This window comes from Cygnus olor, chromosome 1, assembly GCF_009769625.2.
Source record: "Cygnus olor isolate bCygOlo1 chromosome 1, bCygOlo1.pri.v2, whole genome shotgun sequence".
In the NCBI taxonomy this organism is placed as follows: Eukaryota; Metazoa; Chordata; class Aves; order Anseriformes; family Anatidae; genus Cygnus; species Cygnus olor.
In genome coordinates, this window is record NC_049169.1 from 78,821,201 (window position 1) to 78,844,873 (window position 23,673).

The following is a 23,673-nucleotide window of genomic DNA, read 5'->3' on the forward strand; positions in this document are numbered from 1 at the left end:
TGCCCTCTCTTCCCACGCACAGCAGCCACTAAACCAGCATCCATAGGGAGATGTCTTCTGCTTCCCTTGAGAAATACAGTGAAACTGGAAAGCCACATTGCTCCTATCTGGAGCCCAAACTTTTGCAATGGTTTATAATCAAGCTTAGAAGAGTTTGGAGATGGTGAGCTTTATGCTGTGTCTAATTCAGTTTCATTTTCTGAGTCTACTTGAAAGCTGCACAGAGTTAGTGGCTGACCAGGTGGAACTTTGTCAAGGAGCAGATGTGTTAGATCTCTGTGCTGCCTGGACCCATGGGTGTGTGCTCATGGTGACTAGGAGAACCTTGTGCCACATGAGAACCAGCTCTCAGCTGGGTGACTGGTGGAGATACTGGTTGTTCTTTTCTGTGTGTAAGCCAGCTAGAGCTGCTGGTGGTCCCAGCTCTTTAACTGGGTATGCTTCCTCTCCTTTACAAGGTTTGTCCTTCCTGTTTTATTTGTTCCAATCCACTGGAGAGACAGCAACAGGGCAATCTCCTGATGCCTACTTGTATCTTCTTTCCTTGGAGCTTCTTGGACTTGAATTCTGCACAACACATCTTTAAATCATAGAAAACATGGGCAATTTAATGTTCTTTATTAAGAAAGTGCTCTTATTTTGATTAATGCTGGTGTGTATCAGCTGAGGGTCTGGAACCAGCTCACATTTTTACCCCACTGCTGCTCTGGGCCCCTCCCTGTTCTCCACCTCCAAAGCACATACACACTTACGTGTTTGACTACTGCTCTGCCTGTAGATATGGTTTCTTTCCAGATATATGTATTCCCCTCCTAGGGCTGGATGCAGTTTGCCATCTACATGGTGGAGATGCCTGCTATCTACCTTGTCTTGTGATCCAGAGAACATGCCAAACTGGGCAGTGTTGGAGGGAGGGAGCTACAGCCTCCCTACCATGAATGAGCTTCTCAGTTTTTTCTGATCCATTTTTTTTCACCACATAGCTGTGATGATTTAGGCCATCTATTCCATGAAGTACTGCAATCTAATAGCCTCTCAGATGTCCAACAGCATAGGCAACAAGGATCTCAAAGTATTAAACTGAGTGAAAAGTGTGTAACTGCTGTAATGAGTCAGTGTTGAAAACATAAATGTGTTTTAAAGAATTAGTATACTTTTATGCATTCTTAGATGTTGCCTTAATTTTCCATATTTCATCCCTAACGGAAATGATGTATGAAGGCCACAGATCACTGTATTCTTCCTTTATTTATTTGTTTACTTATTTTTGTTAGAATACTATAGCTATAGCATGTTAGTTGTGAAAGTGACTGTAGTTCAAAGGTGAAATTAGAATTTGACTAATTTATACTTTTGCTACTCTTGCTGTAATCGGTACAAAATACACTCATATTCCATGGAGTACTTCCATGTGCAATAAAGAAACAACATTTATCCTCAAAGCTGAAAGCAAGGGAGAGAGGTTTGAGATTTTTGGATCATGATAATGATAGAACTCACAAGCAGGTCAGCAAATACACGGACATAAATTACTGTAATATATTTCAGGAGTGAAAATGAAGCCCGCTTTGTCCAGAATCTAATTTGTCTGCTCCTGAAATCTACATATCCTGTGAAGACAGGCTGAGAGAGTTGGGGTTGTTCATCCTGGAGAAGAGAAGGCTCTGGGAACACCTTCTAGCGGCCTTACAGTACTTTAAAAGGGCCTACAAGAAAGATGGGGTGGGATTCTTTAGCATGGAGTTTAATGATAGGACAAGGGGTAATGTCTTTAAACTAAAATAGGGTAGGTTTAGGTTAGACATTAGGAAGAAATTCTTTACTCGGAGGATGGTGAGGCACTGGCACAGGTTGCCCAGAGAAGCTGTGGATGCTCCATCCCTGGAAGTGTTCAAGGCCAGGTTGGATGGGGCTTTGAACAACATGATCTAGTGAGTGGCATCCCCCGCCCATGGTGTGTGTGTGTGTGTGTGCGTATGTGTTGGAAATAGATATTTCTTAAGGTTCCTTCCAACCCAAACAACTTTGTGATTCTATATTAGCTGAACCAGAATTTAAGTGTCTTCTGTCTGTTGTTAATATGTTTGTTCAAAGATATAACTACCATTTGATGTACTAAACATACTGGATTTGGATGCTCTTTACTTGGAAAGATGGGAGGCTAAATTATTCTCCTTTGATAGGTGAAAGAAAGTCTGAAAGAAAGATAGTCTGAAAGATTATACCCAGCTATGGCACTAAAATATATCCTTCTTGGATGATGTAAAGAAACACTTCTGTGTATCCATGTACTATAAGATTAAAATTCAAAAGAATGATAGGGTATCTCTGCTTTCTTCTGTTACTTTTTAGTTTTTCTTTCTTTAATGGCAATCAGTAAAGAATAGACAAATGCAATTCATGCAGCAGCATAATACAATGCCACAGAAATTGGAAGAATGTATAAAATGCCGCCTACAACTCTGTGTGGTGGGACTGGGGAATAAAGAAAGTCAGTAGGCTTGTGGTCAGTAGGACTTGCCAGTGCAAGGACACTGCCAAGGCATTTAAAGAAACACTTAAAACAGAACTCATGCAGAAGTAAGTGAAGTAAAGTCGAGACCTTCACCTGTATTTCAAATACTGCAGTCAGTTCCGGTGGTTTTAATCTTACAGCCCTCTGCATGCTAAGCACTGTTTCAGGCTGAGGCTTTACTCCCTAGTCTGTTGGTTTGGGGCAGTTCCTTTTCTGTGTGAAGCAGCTTCCAGGACTATTATTCCGTAAGCAGGAACACTATAGCCATGGGTGAGATGGCTCTGGTCTCTCCACACAGGTGTACTGTCCCCTGACTAAAGAACTCTGTTAGTTCAGCTTGACCATTCAGTTTTAAAGAAAGGAGAGAAAATAAAAATAATTTGTAGAATTAACTTGGAAGGGACCTTTGGAGGCCATCTACTCCAAACCCCTGCTTGAAACAGGGCTGCCTTAGGTCAGGTTGCTCAGATCTTTGTCCAGTCACATTTTGATTATCTCCAAGGTTGAAGGTTTCACAGCCCCTATGAGCACCTGTTCCAGTGTTTGACCGCCATCATAATAAAAATATTTTTTATCTTTTATATAGTGGGATTTTCCTGTATTTCATCTTATGTCTATTAGTTTTTCATAATACATAGATGAGATATGTCTAAAATACAGGAAAATTAGATCTACAATTTCTTGTATAAAGTCGGTTGAAAATTTGAAGCAATTTGAATGGCAAGAAAGCCTTTAAACAGAGAAAATGAACTGTATGGTGATTTCTGGCATATGACTTGTTTTCTTGACAAGCAGTTAAAGGTCAGTCATTAGGTATGTTGTTATTGAACAATACTAAAGAACACCATGGGGAAACATGGTTTTAAAAGTTTTTGTTGTTGTTTTTAGTCTCATTTAGTGATATGTAGTGAACATGATCCAAAAAGGTTGTTTTGACTAGCTTTGTTGTCACCATGTGTTTTGCAGACTATACAGTCTGAGTTCTATTGCAGCATAACAGTTGAGGTGTATTACCTTTTTAGCAAGGCTATTACCTTATTAACACAGCCTGTGAGTGGGCTTATTGCATATGTCATTTTTCTATTGCATTTGACAGTATCTGGATCAGGGCTTTGGTCCAGGAGCTGCTGCACTGCTCATCCTCTGAACAGCTCTCAGCTCACTTCTGATTGCATCAGTTTCATCTTGAAACTCTGCTTTAATAGCTCTTCTGGCTGTTTGTATTTTTATTACTCCCAGGCCTGTGGCACTTTGTCAGTTTTCTCATACTTCGTGTAGTCTAAGAGTAGTACCAACACTATTTATGCACTTCCTGCTCCCCCCTTTCTAGTCGTCGTTCCAGCTCTCTCAGCATGGTGTCTTCTATTTGGGCATCAGAAATATTTCAGGCTGGATCTATTTTTCTGGAAGACAATCATGCTCAGTTAGCATTGCTTTTACATTCCCAGAGACCTTTCTCAGAAGGCTCAAGACCTCCTTATATATGCAATTATTCATGCAGCTCTTTGCTAAACTCTGAATATATTTTCAATTTTCAGTAGATCAGACATTTCTGTTTGGTTTGTTTTCATAAGTCAGAAGTTCTGTCTCAGTTCAGGCATGTACTAAGTTGATCATCCGGACAAAACACCCTCCAGCAAGTAAAGTCTTCCTACTCAGCAGTAGAAACCTTAGTACCTCTACTATGCAGGTATACCATCTGCCATTTAGAGAAGGCATCTAGACATCTGCTAAAGTCTGTGGGTGTTTTTGCTCCCCATTTTTCACCTTCCACCTCACCTCACCCAAAATTGGAAACAAGACAACCAAACTTTTTTTTTATTTTTTTTTTTTATTTTTTATTTTTTAGCACAGCTATGAATCTATAACTTCTGTGTTCTGTCATCTCAGGTACTTCTCCTTACTTTGAAGGAACCAGCTTAAGAACCTGTCGTGTCATGCCTCCATGTAATGATAGGCCTGAAATATACAGCATGGTTACAAATGCTTATATAAAACATTGATGAATAAGTAGAATAAAGTTCCACTTCAACTGTTTATGTTAGGGTTGTATCAGACATTGTTTTCCCACTTATCTAAGCACATTGTCATCCTTTCAGAAAGTTGCATTGAGGACCTCAGACTTATTGAACTGTGACATAATGTAAACATAAGAGAAAATCTACTTGGGAATCTCCTTCACAAAATAAAGTGAACTCTCATTAGGTTGTGTTCCATTACAGTTAATTCATACATAGCTTGTTGCCATCTGAAAAGGTAAGTTTTGGTACCTTCCTCCCCATCTCACTGTGCAGTCCTGTCCTTGCACTAGCTGTCACCATGCTGGTTTAACTACTAGAAAAGCGAAAATTTTGCTTTTTTTCCCTGGGTTATTTTTCTGCCATTTATCCGAGTTAAATTGACCTATCATGCATTGGACAAGCCAGCAGGAGTGACAGGAATATGAGGTCAGAAGTAGAAAACAAATTTGATTCCTTGGATCCCAGTCAGATTTGGTCTTTCAGCGTGAAACTTGCTCTGTTCCCTCATTATCTGAAAGATGGTCTGTCTGGTCATTTTTCTTCTGAAGTACCTTAATTTTAAGTTCCTCTCTCTTGCTGTGCATGTGTTCCTGGTCCTCCAGACACCACCTGGTTCTTCACTGGACAGCAAGCGGTTCTTTACTTTCCTGCATTTGATAACTGATTGACCGACATGTTTCTGTGTGAAGCCTCTCTTATATGACACTGTTTTATGTTAATCAGCATATTAATGTACCTTTGTTTATGTATGTATTATGGATGTAGTGAATAAATGGATGTAGCCCACTTTTAGCTATTGACTGCAGTGTTTATGTGTGACTAATAACCATGATGTTATTTAACAGTGGTGACAGTGTGTTTGGAAAAGATTTTTCTTCCTAAGTTTATAGTAACTAAAATATTTTGTCCCCTATCCCTCCTTGCACTGGTCATGCAGGGTGTCATGGAAATCTGCCAGCTGCTAAGAACATCTCTGACCTTTTCCCGGTGCCACCATCTAGTGGATCCAGAGCCATACATCCATCTCTGTGAAGAAGACATCTGTGCCTGTACCCATAGCACAAACTGTCACTGCTCGGTGTTCCTTGATTATGCAAGAAACTGTGCTCATGAAGGAGTGATTTTGGATGGGTGGCCTGAAGAGAGCTTGTGCAGTAAGTTGATAGAATTATTCCTGAGCTACTTACCCCAAATGAGATCATGCCTGTCTTGCAGATTTATGTGCTGCAGGTAAGAGCAACTCTTGATTTTTTAGGATGTTGTTTCAGGTTGATTCGAGCAGGGAAGTTAAATTTTAATGTTCCCATCACTACCGTTTATCTGAAGTGCCTTTGCTCACTCCCACTTTCAGCTCCCTGTCATTTACCTCTTTGCTAGAAGTTGTTGTCCCTAAGTGAGGATTGTTTGAACCACATATGAATCGTAGAATCATAGAATTGTTAAGGTTGGAAAAGACCTCCAAGATCATTTGGCCCAACCATCCCCCCTACCACCAATATTACCCACTAAACCATGTCCCTAAGTAAGAAAATCCCCATGAAGAAGATTCTGAGCTGCTACACATTTATGTGATCACACAAAGCTACCAACTATGATGTTCAGGAATTATTTCACACTTGGTTCAGATGTGTGATTTTATCCAGCCTATACTTGTAAGACAGCATCTTCATGAAAGGCTCTCCTTAATGCTCCTGGGTAAAGAGAATTATTTAATCTTTTATTTGCTTGAAGCAATTACATTGGAATTGGGATGTTTCCTAGTTTAGCCATTTTTTTTTTCTAAGTCAGAGATCCTGACTGCATCTTGAAATGTTGTCTTTATTAACCTAATTTTGCCGAGGTCAGAGGTCTTGATTGCATCTCCGCAAAGATTTTGCAAACAGAGAAGGATGTAGATTGTCTGGGATGCCTCTGTAGAGTAAAGGTCACATTTGCACGCAACGTGCAGGAGTTCATATACCTGCATGCCTCCACTGGAGAACCCCAGTTAAATACATAAATACACAAACGAATATTAATAAAAATCCTTTAATATCATGTTCTCAATGATTTTTCTCATGCTTTCTTTATTACACAGGAAGGACAGTTTTCTCAGAATGTTTATAAATTGATTTCCTGGACTAACATGACATATTTGTACTGACAGCACTTACAAGCCAACTTTCTTCTCTGGTAAAGTTACTCTGTTAATAGCCACCACTGAAGAAAACACTATCTTCAGATTACAGTTAGCACAGCAAGATATTGCCAACCACTTATTCAAGGGATTATACACCAAAGAAGACTCTTTCTTGAAGTAATTTGTTACCTTTATGTGGGGATATAAAAGGATCTAACTTGTTTCTTTGCTCAAGGTGCAAACCAGAGGACCCATTTTAGCCAGGGCTTTCTGTAAGTCTGGCTAAATCCATGACAGAATGCATCTCTATTCCCAGAACTCATTTTTAACCCTTGACTTCACAAACCACACTTTTTCCAAGCCAGGAAAGAGAGGTACTACCCATGTATGCTGCCACAACAGGATCTTAATTATCTATCATCCTTCATCTGTGCATCACCCTTCACTATCATGCTGTCTCAGTAAATGATGACAGTAATTGTATTGGAGGCATGAGATGTTGCTGTATTGCCAGGACTGTAGTGCTGGGCAGTAGTGAGCCACAAAGGGCAAGACTACTCCTTTGTTACCCTCCCGCATCCTTCATTAGAGGATTTGCTGAGAAAGGGCAGGCTCTAATCTTTTCTGCCCACTGCATGCCCATGCAGTCTTGTGGGATATGCCTGTGCATCAAAATGAAGGAATGGCTATAGTTTGTGCTTGCATAACAGCCTCTCCTAGATAATGACAGCAGTAAAGATACTGCAGCATGGGTGTTAGTCTGTGCTAGCAGTTCTCTGGAAGAAGGGTGGGATTTCAGAGTCTTAACTGTCTCCCTGTTCTCTCTGGGAACATGAAACATCAGTGTAGTTTCCCAAATGAATGTAGTAATTGTGTAACTTAAAAGTACAGAACATGCTTGTTTATCCAAACTACCCAGATATTATTGCAAAATTTTTCACCATGTTTGACTGTTCTTAACGCACTTGGTTCTAGTTATTTAGACTCGATTTGTTAGATAATAAATTGGCTGTAACCCCTAAGTATTTACTAGGCAACCTAACTGAAAAATCAAACTGAAAATCTAGCGTTCCTTAAATGTTTTTGCTTCTGAAAAGAAATCATTGATTAGAGGGGGTATGACCTTTTGGTGTCTCTATGGCCCAGCCTGTGATAATTAAGGGAATTTATTTATTTAAGAGTTATTGAGGAATTTGCATTTCTAATTTCTTGTAATTGTTTCAGGGCCAAGATGTCCAGTTGGCATGGAGTATAAGGAATGTGTATCTCCTTGTGCCAAAACCTGCCAGAGCCTGAATATCAATGAAGTGTGTCACGGACAATGTGTTGATGGCTGCAGCTGCCCTGGTAATTTTTTTACAGAGCTGTTTACAGAAAAACATTTGGCAGTGGTGTTACCTATTTTATTAGAAGAAGGAAAGCAGTGTCTTCTCTTAATTTTTCCCAAAATCAGAAACACTTCTCTTTTCTGGGACCATGCCCTAGAATAAACTGTTTTCTATACTGCCTGTATGCTCACTCTATGAAAAGGCCATTTTTTAGAGCCAACTAAAAAGTAAATGTTTCTGTGAACATCAGCACCATCTAGTATTCTAGGATTGCCTTTCTTTCTTGCTGAGGGACTACCTACCACTGACATGTCTAGATTCCTTCTCAACTGCTTTTGGCTAGAAGCTGTCTTCCTTTAGAAGCTAGAGGAAAAAAGAATAGAGAATATACTGAAGGCATTTCTTATAGAAAAACAAAACATGTAGAACTTGTGCTATATTTCCAAAGATCTTCAGGATTTTAGATGAATGATTTTGCTTGTTATGGAATCCTTTCAGAGGATCCTGATCAGAGGAGATCTGATTGGCTTAAAGGTAGCAGCCCAACCAAAACTTTTTTTTTTTTCATGGTCTTCCTCCTCTGCTTATTGTACTTAACGTGACTGCAGGAGGAGAGTTTGATTTCTGTCTGCAATGATCCCTATGCTCCCTTTTCTAGCTTTTATTATTATTTTGAATAGGAATTTCTCTACATTTCACACTTCAAATCTGGACTTTATGTGAATGTACAGAGGTATTTACTGTCCCTCTGCACTGAGACACTAAATGTAACTGAGGTTTACTGAGCATGTAGTCTGATTTCCAAGACAAGGCAGTGATGATGATATAAACCTTGTTTTAGGAGTCATTAATGCATTCTAAAGCATTTCCAGTCATTCAAAGCTTGGCAGTTGCCCGTTTAGCTGCTGGTCTCTTGTGCATTGGAGGTTTAAAGCTGTCATTCTATGGAAGAACTTGAGTATGTGTATGGGGAAGCTGGCAGGTGATAGAATTAGGCACAGGAGCTTATTTTGTTGTGTAGCAACTAGCTATTAGATTTGTACAGTCCTGGGACTGTTGGGAAAAGCTGAAGGTGTTGAATCCACCAGCTGCATAAGGTCCCTGGCTATTCTTTCTTTGGTGTCTGCTCTGGTCAGTTCAGCACAGGAAAGTTGTAAAGGGACAGAAACAGAGAGGCACAGAGACAGGAGCTCAACAGAATAGGTATTACATGAGGACTGTAGATGACTAGAAGAAACTGAATGATAAGAAATAAGAATCAGCAGTTCAATATTTTTACTGTTATTTGGTGCACAGTCTACAAGAAAGAAATTCTGTTTGAGTTTCATAGAAAGTGAGGAGGATCTCACAGATGAATAGAGAAAATTGGGATTTAGGATGATTATTATACCTTCTCTTAGCTTCTTTCCAGTTCTCCAAGAGTACAAATGATCTGTTCAATGTATGTATCTTTTTTACTTTATTTTATTCTTCCTTAAATGCAGCACACAGTTATTTTAATAGCAGTAAATAGAATTGCTATTGCCAGGAAAAAACACAGACAGTCTGTTTTCTTTTGCTCTCTGGAGAGCCTTAAATGCTCAGATCTTGTTTAAATATCTCTCAATGGAAGGATTTTCTCTACAGTAAATATCCTTCCAGGCAACACTATAGCAAGAATGGGAGAAAAGGGACTTACCTGTGTGTCACTGTCAGTGGTGAATGCTGCTGCTAGGGAAAAGGACCAGAATCTCTACAGGTGTTTGGAAGGATTCCCTCAAACAGAAGGAAAAGGAGTTTTTAGCAGTCAAAATGTTTCGTTATAGCAGCTCTTTTTTGAACAGAGGAATATCAACTACCTATCAACATGTGGATCTGAGAGAAAGAAACAAGAAACTTGTCCTTTCTTCTACTGCTAGCTTATGATGCAATCTCAGACAAGTCTTTATAACTGATATGTGCCTCCAATTATCTTTGTAAGATAGACTATATATAGAATAGGTAATTATAGTTGTGTAATATGGAAACCTCAGAAACTGGATCCAAGTTAGGAAATTAGCCTTCTCACTTCGCTTCTGCAGAAGTTGAAAAGAGAAACCAGATCTCCACATCATAATGCTGCTTTCTCTCTGACCCTGATTTGTGGCACAGTGCTTTCCCAGTATTTGCTGTCCAAGACAGCTGAAAGTACACTGCCTGCATAGGTTTCTTCTATTGCTTAGTCCCTGTCTGCTGGATTCTTGTTGTTCAACTTTGCTCCTTCATTCCCTACTTTTTTTTTCTCCTCTTCTGTCCTCATATAACAAATGCAAAACCTGTCTGGGCACTCTTTACTTCAGTCAGTTCTTGTTAGCTCTAGGGTTTATGCTTTGCACTATTTCTAAGTACATACAGTGCATGTATTTTTTGAACAGGTTTCTAGATTAGCTCAGATCAAGCTTGATTATGCTCTCCAGATTTGAGTCCTGTATGTTCCAATATACAGGAGTCCTATATATATATACTGACTCAGGGACTGACTAAGCAAAGAGCTTCTCTGGGAGCACCAGAAATGTACCATTCAGCACATCTGAAGGAGAGGCAGCACTGGAAGAAAAGTAGACACCAGCCCCCATGAGGCTTTTTGGCAAGCTACATTCTTTGTAATTGCTCTCTGTGCAACTATGGATAATAATGCATATGAGGTCTTGCCAAAGTATATGAAGAACCAGAAAATCTAATCATATTTATGTTTATGTCCATGTGTGTGTGTCGTATGTGCATGTGCTGTTGTTACATGATCTATCCAGAGGGAAAGCTCCTTGATGGTGAACATTGCATTGAAAGCTCTGACTGCTCCTGCATCCACTCTGGAAGACATTATCCTCCTGGGTTCACCATCTCCCGGGATTGCAACTCATGGTAAATTCAGTGTTGCTTTGGTATGGTTGCTGTCGCTCTAGGGTACCGCACACATTTTTGGTGACTGTTTTAGATGATCTATCTAGATATCTCTCTCTGTCTCTTCTTAAAAATACTTATTTTCATTGGCAAAGGACCTGGTCTCTTATTGGAAACACCATCCCCTTCCAAGAATTGAGCTGTTCACAAATACAAAATCAGCTTCGCTTTTAAAGGGATATTTGGCCTGATAGAACAATGTGAGGGTCATACTCCTTCAAACAGTAGAGAACTACCTGTTTCCTGTGGATAAGACAGACTGGCAGGTTCCCATGTCTGGTTGGTGTCAGCAGCGGTGTCTTTGTTTCGACTTCCTACATGTATTTGACCTCTAAACACGGTTTCTTTCCAAGAGGAGTTAGCTCAGGCACGTCCTTGAAACTTCTCACAAAGCTAATGGATCTTCCCAGCTGCATGGCTCACAATTTTTCTTTCACTCACAAATACCATTCTGAAGGGGAAGGCTAGCTGCCTAAAGAAAGGAAGGGGAATGAGTAATGTATGCTTGATCTGGTATGTGTAAGTGTGAATGTATTTGTGTAAGGAGTTCAGACAACACCGAGCACAGATGTTTCCAATTAGACCAAAAAAGAGGGACTAAGTTAGAGCCACCATATGCAGAAGAAAAATGGTGTATGTGTCATCACTATTAACCAGAAGTTTTTCATTACTGGCACCATGTATCACAGAATATGAACCATAATCATGACATTAGCATTTTGTCTTTTTTTCTGGAACTGTTTGCAGCTTTGAGCTTGGCCACATTGTTCAACCATAGTGTTTTTGAGAGGTTAATGCTGACTGTATTGTTAGAAAATGTTTCCTGTTATTCAGATTTGATAATGCTGTGGAGAATTGTTTGGACTTGATGATCTTAGAGGTCTTTTCCAACCTAAATGATTCCATGATTCTATGAATGTTGTTCCATCAGCTCAGCATTCACCATCCCGAGTAAATTGACTCCCCGCAAGTGGTTTTAAAGGGCTGGAATAATTAAAGAAATAAAAAAAGTCTAGCATCTCTTGAAAAATTATTTCAGTTTGAGATTCTAGGATTGACCAGCTTGACATCACAGATCCAAGAATGACAGCAATCTCGATGACTGTCAGTGCCTGTTACTGGTTACTGGTAGCACCTCTGGGGATGGCACTAAATCCACCACCCAAAGACATTAAACCAGAAAAAACTCTTTGCAGAGAAAGGGAAACTGAGCAAGAGGAACTTAAGTCAGCAGTGTACAGTTACAGTGATAAAGGTCTGCATGAGCAGAAGTCTAGCCGGCTGGCAAAGGACAGGGCTTATTGTCTTTTGGATCAAACTGAAGAGGCCATGCCTGGAGTAGCGTGGCCAGTGCTGGTCAGTACTGGTATAATGGCCACTGCAAGAGGGAGGTTGATGAACTGGAGATAGTCTAGTGGAGGACTCTGGAAATGATTGGGGAGGAGAAGCATGAGGAGAAGCAAAGGGATCTAGACTTGTTTATAGGCTAATGGGGGAAACTTTCACTACCTAAAGGGAGGTTGAAAAGAAGACAGGGACAAAATCTTCTCAAAGGCAAACAGCAAAAGAGCAAAAAGTGATGGACATGAGTTGAGACAACGGAAATTCCATTTAGACATTAGAAAAAAATATTCCCTTGAGATGGTGTAGCACTGAGACAGCTGCTCAGAAGAGCCATTCTGGATATTTCTAAAATCAAATGGGCAAGGTCCTGAGCAACCTCATTTACCTTTGAAGTTTCCTTCCTTGAGCTGGGGGTTGTAGGTATTATTTCCACAGGTTAAATCTTTTTTTTTTTTTTCCCCTCTAAGATTCCATCATAGTAATAGAAATATCTTGAGAATTGCATTTAAAACTCATTCCACATCAGTGGAATATAGTTGTAAACTATTAAATGTTTTGGGGAAAAAAGAAGTTCTTTAATTTTGCAACCGTTCCAGCTCATATTGTCATCAGTTGCTGTCAAATGATGGTAGAAGAGATCAGGAGGATGGATATATTAAGAAACAAGATTATGGCAGATTGAAAGGATGCTGGGGGCTGGTCTAATTTCCCTAAAACAGGGACATTAATATATATATTAATATAAAATATAATATAAATATAAAATATAATATGAATATAAATATATATACAGGGATATAATATTTCAATTATTTGGGAAAAGCTTGCAACAGAAGATATGAATTGCACTATATGAACATGTATATTCTTGCATAACTTAAAATTATGTTTTCTAGCATTTGTCGACGTGGCATCTGGATCTGCAGCAATGGGGAATGCCCAGGTATGTTGGTCCTACTGTTTTTAGGTTTTGACAAGTGAGTAAATATTGTCTACATCCCTCTCATTTACACCCAATATACATTTTTTTTCCACACAGTGAATTTGTCTTTATTCTTACCTGCATACTCCAGTGCAAGCCAGGTGGTATTGTATTTCAGAAGTTCTCCCTGTGAGACAAAACAGATGTTGTACTGTATGTTTAGCAATTAAAATTCCTGTTTGATGACAAAACTGGTTCCTCTTTTGATTACTTTACCAAAATATAAGGGTCTGTATGATCAGAGGAACAGATTTCAGGTAGAGGAACACTGTTGGGCTGCTTTGTGCAGATACTATTCCCTAGCCAACTGTCTAAACCAGAATGTTTTTACTGATGTTATAACTTGAAGTACTGGGAGTAGATTGGGTAACTCCTGATACCCCTTGGATTTGGGCCCCAAAGGTCACCCTACAGGTGAAGGATCTCTAGCCTCTAGGAGAAGGTGGCTGCCCTTCCTTCCACAGGTGGTGGCAGACAGGAGGGGCAGCTCTGCAGATATTCTTGCTCCCAAAGTTCTTGTTCACCACCTCCCAAACTCACCAGTACATGTGGCTACTGTCTCAGCTTTTGCCTACATGGTCAATGTGACTTTTTTGTGCTGTGCATTGTCCAGCAAAGTGTCTCCTTCCTTGTTTCCTCCTGGCAGGTCTGTGTCCAGTCCTCTGACTCAGTTCCTGTACTATGTTCAGCTTCAGAAAGGCTTGCTTGACCTGAAACAACATCTGTCTCTGCTTGTGTTGTGTGTTGGAGTCTGAATGGAGAGAGCACAGATCTTTATCTTGTTATTCCTCATTGCTTTTGTGACCTGAGAGGTGAAGGACTGAGAAGGAGACCAGGGTTGGAAAAAGGAGAGCAGATAGGCTATGTATTTCATTAATTAATTACTTATTTTGACAGGCAACTGTGCAATCCACACAAATTAGGAGAATTAGAAATGTTTATCAAAGTCTGTCTTTCTATTAGCAGTAAGCTTGCCTGACCATTTCATGCAGCATTTCCTCCTGCTTTGGACTAAAAGAGCACTTGTCCCAAAGTGTCATCAGAAAAAAAAGAAAAGAAAGAGAAATAGAAAGAAAAGAAAAGAAAAGGAAAGAAAAGAAAAGAAAAGAAAAGAAAAGAAAAGAAAAGAAAAGGAAAGAAAAGAAAAGAAAAGAAAAGAGAAAAGAGTGGGTACGCAAATGTTCAAAATAGAAATGACATTTTTACTGTGCTATGCCAAGCAGGACTGTGAGAAACCCTGTGCTTGAGGCTCTCAGTAGAGATCTCTCCAGGTACAGGGAGTCTCAGTACAACACAAAATCAAGGACACAGATCCAGGTGATTTATGTCTTCTAGCTAATGGGCAGTAACGTGTTTACAAATGAGGAATAGGTCTTTTTGAACTAGAGTATAGATTTTAATCTCCTTGCTTTCTGGGCTACTATGAATAATATGTGGGCCAAATTTTTATTCTTAACCCCAGCCATTTTTTCTCCATAGATTATAGAGATGAAGGTAAGCCTGAAATTGATGCCTGCGATCAGGTATCAATATACAGCTTTGTGCAAAGGGGAATATAGTATCGCCACCTTTTTCCGAGTTGGGAAGCTCTGCAGAATCAGAAGTCAAAAGCAAAACTAACTTATTTTTGTGCCTTCAGCCAACATATCCAAATCATTTTTCAGCTAGGTTTGTATACGACCCAGAAGGTCCCAGAAGTGCAGCTGTTGTACAGGTACCCACTGACATCTACAAACTCTTCTGTGGCTGGGCAGCAAAACTTCCTGAAGTAGCAGTCTTTGATAGCAACATTAGCCACATTAATGTTGTACCCTATCCTGTTCTGTCTAAATTTGAAGCAATATTACAGCGTATTTTTATTATTGAGTATTTTTGTAACAACTATTTCTGAAATCACGTCTTTCTGAAATCACCACAGATAGTTCATACATTTAGACTCCCAAAAAGTCAAGGTAATTTCATTCTTTTTTACTAACAGTTGTCAGGAAAGGGCTCCTGTATATTGTATGAATGAATTGCCTAGCTGTAAATTAGGTGATAGAGCTGGGTACCCAGCTGGAGGCGGTGTTTCAGAAGTTGGTGTCATCCAACTAGCAATAGCAGGATAGCACTAGTAAGAAGCTCTCAAGTTGATATCATAATTAAATTAATTATGAGGGCTATGGGTTTCAGGAAATCTCATGGGTTGCATTAAACCAAATAGAATAGATAGAGGGACCCATAAGAAGGGACTTTGCCTCAGGAAAGAAATCTCAGTTCCAGGAGCAATGCCAAAGGGCTGGGACTTGTCTCAGGGAGCAGGCCATAGCTCTTCAGGCTGCAAACCTGTTTTTTTGGTTCTTGGTTGCAGAGAACACCCTGAAAATCAACCTGCACATAATGTGGTGCATTATCCCTTGTTTTCTTTAGATCTGTTCTCCATATCTAGTAGCTAATTGACTGTATAGTTGATTAGAGTAACATTTGTTTTACCTTTGTTTAAGCTTATTCTAACAGAAAGAGTGATTTTTTAATTTATTTTTATTTTTGTATTTACCAAGCTACCCTCCAAACAGATGGGGGATGACAAATATTCATTGTGTACTAGATTTTTCTTAGGGTGAATCAGAGCAGTGCAACGTTGGGGCTTCTCAGGATCTGTGAGGTTGTTCTTTAACAGGGGCTGGCTTAAGGCAGTTATTGTTGAATAATATGGTGAAGAGGGAAATTTCCTTTTGGCATTCATTAGACAAAACTTCCATGGGACTCAAAGGCAGTGGAGAGAAAGTCATGGGGTTAACCTGCCAAATTGTAACATTAAACTTTTTCCATCCTTTGTCAGCACTGTCAATGCAGGCCCAGCACCTGAACTTTGTTCTAGGCAAAGAGGTTCTTCCCACCTTGTTTGCAGTAGGAACATCTCTATGTGTAAAGCTCATATGAAAGACTTTGTTTGCAGGTTCTCTGAAGTTGTAACCTTCCTAACGTATTTGCAGAGGCTGTAGCATAGCAGGGGTCTTCATCCCAGCTGTGTGTCCTGAATAGTGCAGTCCTGAAAATGGAAAGCCACAACTTACAAAAATATGTTAAGATGTTGAAATGTTTCAATAGCTTCTTTTTGTAGAAGAAGCGTGGGCAAGACAGACTTTGTATATTCTGTAAGGACTTTAGATTTAGCTATTGTAACTATAGATTTATTTTTAGCTTTATTTATTTTACTTTATTTAGTTAGTTAATTAAGATAATGGTTGAGAATAATGATCTGCATAAATTCTGCCCTTGGAAGAACTCCATCTGTGGTTGTCTTCCAGCTCTTCATTCTGATAAAGTATTTTTACTTTAATGTTAGAAGAAGTTACTGGTATTCAGGGCAGCCCAACAAAGGAATCAACACTTATTTTGGGGCTGTGTTAAAGGAGTCCATTGTGAAGGAAGCTTTCAGACACCGTTGCCTTTATAAAACCATACTGTAATGCTATAAAAGCACAAGCAGACTGACAAAGACATGGCTGTCAGTCTGCCAGGACACAACTGTGTAACACATACTGAAAATGAGGTACCTCTGCAGAAGAAGAGCAGGGCAGCAGTGAGAGTCCAAAAAGTATTGCTGCAAATTCTGATCTTTAACTCTGTAAAAACTCCTGCATTCTGCAATCATGTCTGTGGGTGCAGGTGTGTGACTCTGGGCTAAGTAAAAGTGGTTTTCAAGTGTACTAAGCCAAGATGTTGCAAGTCCTTGCATAGGCGTAAAGGGGCTCTGTGGCCCAGAGCACAACACTGTCAGTGCTGCTGGGGAATCTTGAGTACCTTTCTCAGCTCTGCCACAAATGGGCTGTAGCAATCTTGGAAATTAGCACTTCCACTCTCTGTGCTTAGGCTTCCTCATTTTATAAAGCAGGAAACTTGGTTGCTACATAAAAGGGAGTAGGGAATGCTGTTTAAAATTGGCTAGTGCCATCAGCATCCATCAGCATCCATTTACTTAAACTGGTGTGATTTGTGTATAAGGCAGCTGGAAGAAACCTTGAGAAGCTGTGCTGATTTCTCAGGGCCACACAGGTATATATCACAGAAAAATCAAATTCACTTCAGTGCAGGGAACTAAGGCCTTCTCTGATGTCCTCATAAGCTTCTTTTTGAAGCATTGGATAGGCTTTTCTGTGGACATGAATTTCAGTTCTTGAGTGTGATTTATACCATGTTTCCCAGCTTTTGTTGGCGCCATTGTTGCTATTGGTAATGACTTACAGGAATAAACAGTGAGATAAGCATCTTGTCCGTGCTCTCTGGCCTGCAGGGGACATGGTCTCTGTGCAGCCACCCAACTGCTGTTCCCCTTCCATGGCATGGTGGGGCAGGATTTTGCTCACAGCTCGCACCGGGGTGATTAACTGCTTTACGTGTTTTCCAGGGGAGTGCTCTGTCACCGGCCAATCCCATTTCAAAACCTTTGACAACAAGTATTTCACCTTCAGTGGGATTTGCCAGTACTTATTTGCCAAAGACTGTGTGGAAAATTCCTTTTCTGTTATCATCGAGACTGTCCAGGTAACAGCAGCTTTGGCTTGTGCCTGTGCATGCGCATGCTCTTGAGAGAGCGGGAAGGGCTGTGGGAGTATGATACAAGTTGCAGATGCACAGGCAAACAGAAGTAGTTTTCCTATAAAATAATTAGTTTAAATAACAGATGCAGTCTTTCTCCTTGGTTAATAAGTGCTTTGCTGCCATTCTCAGGAGCCTACCTGGAGATTCAAATTCATAATGTAATTTGGAGAATGAGCTTCTGCTGTCTCTCTGCCAGCTGAGCAGATGCACACAGGAGAGGGTGCACCCCTTACTAAGCTCTCTGAATGCTAGTGGCTCACCAGTGCCTATGGAAAATGCATTTCCTCAGACACTGAGTGGGGTGCAGTGCCAGAGTAGCATCATGGGTTACTTTTCATTTGGTTAAGCAGCTGGATCATTCCTATTGCTCACTGGTCTCTCAGCACCTCCTGGCTTTCTCCACTGCCTCCCCTGAAGAAAGTGAGAAAAGCAGCTGAATGGTCAGTGAATGGAGACAGGTTGGAAAGGGAGCCAGACCAAAATGGGGAGGGAAGGAGACACTGTAGGGGGTGTCACAGAGAGGTGAAGCCTGTCTTTAAGCTGATCGACCAGTTGTGCGTGGGAAGAGGTGAACGAGCTTGGAGACTGGAAGGGTTCTGAATCAGGAACAGGGGTGGGACCAGAGGATCTGCAGGCAGGGAGAGGTGCGGATGAGTCAGGAGATTTATAGGAGCGAGGGGAAGTATCGGTCTGCCTTGCAGGAGGAGAGGAAAGAGGCACAGGGCCCAAGCAACAGAGGAGCTGCAGGCTTCAGAGGAATGGGGGTGTGACGGATGTACACACCATCTAAGTCTGTAGCCTACATCAGAAAGCTCTGATAATGCAGCTCTGAGTCATCTGTGTTTGGAAACTTGCAAAACGTGTTTCCACTGAAACTGCTTTCGAAACCAGGGAGGAAAACTGGGGCCTTGTTCCTCATCTGCATAACCCACAACTGGTAAAATAAACACCCTATCAGTCCTGGGTAGTGTGAACTGCAGGGCTCTTTCCCAGGGTGACGGGCTCTGTGGTGGATTGCTTGCCCCTACGGCAGCCAGACCAGCGCAGGCTGCCCTAGCGTCCTGCTGACACTGCTGCAGTGTAGTTTCTGCAGACTGCTTTCCAGGCCAGGAGGTGCAGAAAGCTCCCTGGTGTGTGGTTAACAGCATAATGGAGGAAAGGCTGCCAGCCTGGTGTTTGTGGGCTTCAGAAGCTAGGTCTGTAAAACCATCGAGGCACTTAACACCTCCTGAATTAGATGTTGAAATGCCTTTTGTGGGCCTGGGGCTAAGTCATCAGTAAAGTGAAATATTGAGTTTCACGGCACATTTTCACTTCTCTGTAGTGTGCAGATGATCCTGATGCTGTATGCACTCGCTCAGCTTCTGTCCGAATCCAAGATATGGACAACAGCCTGATTAAAATGAAACATGGAGGAGGAATTTCACTGAATGGACAAGACATACAGATTCCTTTGCTACAAGGTGTGTTTGTGTGGGATAACTTTGGCCAGCCACTGAAGGGGTCCCCTTTGTTAGTCTTTTCTGGAACATTTCAATCAAAATGTGCTTTCCATACCAAATTCTCACTTGCTGCCTCTGTATTTCCGTGTTCTAGAAGTTCTGTCATTTCTGTCATTCCAGCTTCTCCAGCTGACCCATTTTGGGTCAGCACTTCTAAAATCAGCAGAATTAAGTTGGTCTGGATTTGGGTGATGTTGAAAACTGCTATTGGTATATTTATTATTTTTTGTTATTTTTTAATTATTACTTTTTTTAGTATATATATATATATATATACACATATATATATATATATATATACAGAAGTTTAAAATCCCACCAGTTATCTAGCAAAATGTCGAAATTAATACTTGATTTTTTTCAGAATGCACATTGTAGGGCTCCTGAGTACTGTAAAGCAGAGCCTATGGACAAGTTCACACAATTGTAATCTGCTGAGCAGGCACAAAGTTTGGGAAGCCTGAAGGGTGATAGTTTGTGCTCCTTGCTTTGGCAGACCTGTGTGTCCCTGTTGCCCTGCTTTGTGGCAGCTACCCTGTTGTCCTGTTCAGAGGGCCACAGCAGTCCCAGAGAATGAAATGATGCATCTAGACTTGGCTGACACTTTGTGGTTGCCTTAAGGTGCCCTTCGGATCCAGCACACAATGAGGACTTCGGTTCACCTTACCTATGGGGAAGATTTGCAGATTGACTGGGATGGCCATGGTGAACTCCTTGTGAAGGTACTCTTTCACTCTTTCTTTCTGTCTGCTTTATTTCTGTCTTTTCACCATCTCTTGTCCCACCCAAACATGTACAGAAATTTTCTTGTCTGAAGTGAGAAATTGTTTTCTATTGCATGTTAGAAATTCCATTCTCCTTTGCTACCCCCAGAGCAATATACATGTCCTTTTGTGTTCCAGAAACAAACATTTTCATCCTACAGCGGCGTGGTAGCTCTTTTTTTTTTTTTTTCCCCCTCATTTTTGTGCAATGATGGCCATTATTAACCATGAATAGTTTTATGTTTAGTTCAGCAGATATCCTCTAAACTGAATTTTTTTGTTTTCATTAGCTCTGACTGTCCTTTCTATAGCAATGGATTCATATGACTTAAAATAAGGGAAGAATGTGTCTCCAGGGACACAGTTATTTGTAATTTCCAGGAAAGATCAATTAACTAGTACAATATATGTTGCATGTTTCTTCTACTATGAGGAATGTTTAATGTCAGTCTTGATTAACAATTAGGATTTGCCTGTGCTGCAGACAGCAGTAGAATGCTCAAGCCAGTTTTAAAATAAATGAACTGTAAAGGAAGCAGTTTAGCTGCAGTAACAGAAAGTTTCATGCAACAACCTTTTATGTATATATATATATATATATATATATTTATATACAAATATATATATTTGTCTGTTGTAAGCTGCAGAATAAGTTGCAGTGCAGAAAATCCTGTGATGGAGGGGAATAAGGATGTTTACTGTGGAATATTCTCCTGATAGCTGATAAGCCAACACACACACCTGACCCTGATCCAATGGCTTCTGGAATCACTGGAATGCTTAAATTGTGGAACCCTATGCCAAGAGATACTGTAGTTCAAATAAAAGAGAACGAGGTCCCGGCTGAGTTATGCGGGAGGTCAGGTTACATAGCCACAGTGAGCTGCAGTGGTCTTTGCATCTGCCAGGAAGATAAACAACAACTTAGACAAAGTCATCCATCACCCTCCTGCTTGTACAAGAAACTGTGTTTCTTTAGATTGGTAGGTCCTGGGGACTGCAAATGTTGTCTCTGAGGGTGTACTTGATCCTTCAGAAGTGTGAGTCCGCTTGTAGCATTGCTCCCTGGTGTGAAGACCTGCAGGCTACCGGCACTAAGCCAGCCAGGGCATGCTCCCGTGTGATGCAGGGCAGCTGCAGACCTGTATCCTCGTGCCGTTCTTGTGTGGACGAGTGCTTAACCACAAGCCCTATGCATCTGAGCCCTGCTTGTAAATGGGGCTCTGCAGCTGAACCCTGTGTGGGGCAGTTTTGCTCAATGAGGAGTTTAATGAAGAAAACTGTTTTTCCCAGAGATGATATTTTTACCGAGCAATGAGATTTGCCATTTCAGAACCATAGTATGGCTTTTACCTTCTCCTTGCCTGCCCTGAAATCTGTCTTAAATGTCGTATCTGGCACAAGCATAATGTTCGTCAAAGCTCATTCAGGAGTGTGCACAAGAGTTGAAAGGATGGCAGGGAAGAAAGATCAGGAATAAGTTTGGAAAGCAGATGTGTAGGTTTTATTGTTGTATTGATCTGATCAGAGACCCATATAGCCTAGCAAATTCTTCCTTAGAGGTAAAACAAATTTTCTGCTCCAGATCCTTTTCCTTTGAAAGCAGCGGAAGTTTCTCCAACTGTCTGCATTTATTCTGTTCTTCTCTGAGTTCCCTCCCTTGTTACTGAACATCTTTTTAATTGCTTTTAGAGAGTTAATTTGTGCTGTATTTGTAGGCTGACTGTTGCCAAATGTTTCTGACAATTCGCGGAAGTGATACACTTCCATTACCTTGGCCAGTCTTCTGGCAAAAAAAAAAAAAAAAGAAAAAGAAAAAGAAAAAAGAAAAAACAAACAAACAAAAAGCAAAAAAAAAACCACCACCACCACCACCACCACCAACAAAACTGTTGTGTGTTCCTCAAGAAGCACCCCCCCCCCCTTTCTGTGACCACTTGATACTTGTGATTCAAGCTTTCATCTAAGTACCAGTGTTTTGAAAATTTGTCAGAATTTGGATTTATATGTAGAATTATGTGTCTACGGAGTACATGGAAATAGTACTGTCCTTGGCCATTGGAGCAATAAGGATAATATCCTCCAAGAATTCATGATTGTTCCTTTTGATGCTCTGTGTTTATTCTCTGACCTCTGTGTTTGAAGGGAGGTTAGTATTAGGTTATATATTGGAGAATGTTTTAATTTTTATTTTTTAATCATACAGAACAAGAATTTTCTTCAAAAATGTTTTGTTCTAGCTTTTTTGGTTTCTGTTTCACTAGTTACTCTTGCCAGTGTGATTAAGAGCACTCTAGAAAATGCATGCAGAGAGCTACTGTAGCATTAAAGCACTAAGTTAGCTTCCAGGGAAAGTTGGCAATATTTGTGATGTATCAGATCTTTACCTCTACTATAAACTGACGATTCTTACTGAAATAAAAGATATTGACACCTTCCTATTAATTATATTGTTTGGAAGATTTTCTCCTGTGTATTTTTAAATTTAGGGTCCCATTTCAGATGTCTCTTGGTTTGCACTAAGAATAAGGCAGGGCAAAAAGTACATTGCTCTGTGGGTTTCTTGCAATGTTTCTTTTAGTGTGTGATAAATTTCTCTAGGTGGGAGGAAGCTCTGATGTGAGGTAATGTCGCTTTGGGATAGTGCTCTCTTCCTTATTTTAATAACATTTCTTAACATTAAGGGAAACAACTCCAACATTGTTTCTGTTTTGTCACAAAACTGTTTAAATATTCTTCATCTTAAAATTTTCTTTTAAAACGTGAAATGGTTTCAGGTGCTGTATCTTTTCCCAAACTACTATTCCATTAGTAATATAATCAACTCATAGGGGAATGGTTTTAAAGTAAAAGAAGGAAGATTTAGATTAGAGATTAGGAGTACTCAGAGGGTGGTGAGGCACTGGAGCAGGTTGCCCAGAGAATTTGTGGGTGCCCCAGACGGGGGGTTGTAACTAGATGATCTTTAACATCCCTTCCAACCTAAGCCATTCTATGATTCAGTGATCTCACTATATTAAAAAATGCCACACATACTCCCCTGCCATCATCCTGTTCATTTATATGAATGAAAAGAGAAAAAGAGGGAAAGATTACACTAGACTGCTGATTAAGGCACAAAAGCAAGCTGTTATTTCTCCTATTCACCCTCAGTTACCATCTGAAGTTATCACTGAAGCATGCAAAAATTTTCCTGCAGCTGCTAATAATAGCATTTTTGTGAGCAGTTTAAAAATGTAATACAATGAAATTGTGTCTATAGTGCTTTAGAATATATTTTAGAAATTCTTTGATTGTTAAACTCTGTATGGTTCATTCTTTAGAAAATTTTGCTCTACAGTGGTGACCTATTCTGGAAGATGACCAGGCTAACATTGTGTTCCTTAGTTGTCTCCAGTGTATACTGAAAGAATGTGTGGGCTATGTGGAAACTACAATGGTAATCAAGGGGATGATTTTCTTACTCCTTCTGGCATGGTGGAAACTCTTCTGGAAGATTTTGGAAACTCCTGGAAGCTCAATGCAGACTGCCAAGACTTGTTAAAGCAAGACAATGACCCCTGCAATCTCAATCCTCATTTAGGTACTGAACTCC

The 23,673-nt window shown here is 40.3% G+C and overlaps 1 protein-coding gene across 2 annotated transcripts in view; it reads left to right on the forward strand.

The window, feature by feature from the left end:
• Positions 1-23,673, forward strand: part of VWF (von Willebrand factor) — a 148,437-nt gene that overhangs the window by 18,120 nt on the left and 106,644 nt on the right. For both annotated transcript variants that reach the window (XM_040566017.1, XM_040566023.1), the window contains exons 7-14: positions 5,474-5,690; positions 7,880-8,002; positions 10,752-10,863; positions 13,143-13,189; positions 17,619-17,755; positions 19,137-19,275; positions 19,936-20,036; positions 23,466-23,661. In XM_040566017.1, coding sequence (XP_040421951.1) covers positions 5,474-5,690; positions 7,880-8,002; positions 10,752-10,863; positions 13,143-13,189; positions 17,619-17,755; positions 19,137-19,275; positions 19,936-20,036; positions 23,466-23,661 — 1,072 coding nt within the window. The remainder of the gene's footprint in view (positions 1-5,473; positions 5,691-7,879; positions 8,003-10,751; positions 10,864-13,142; positions 13,190-17,618; positions 17,756-19,136; positions 19,276-19,935; positions 20,037-23,465; positions 23,662-23,673) is intronic.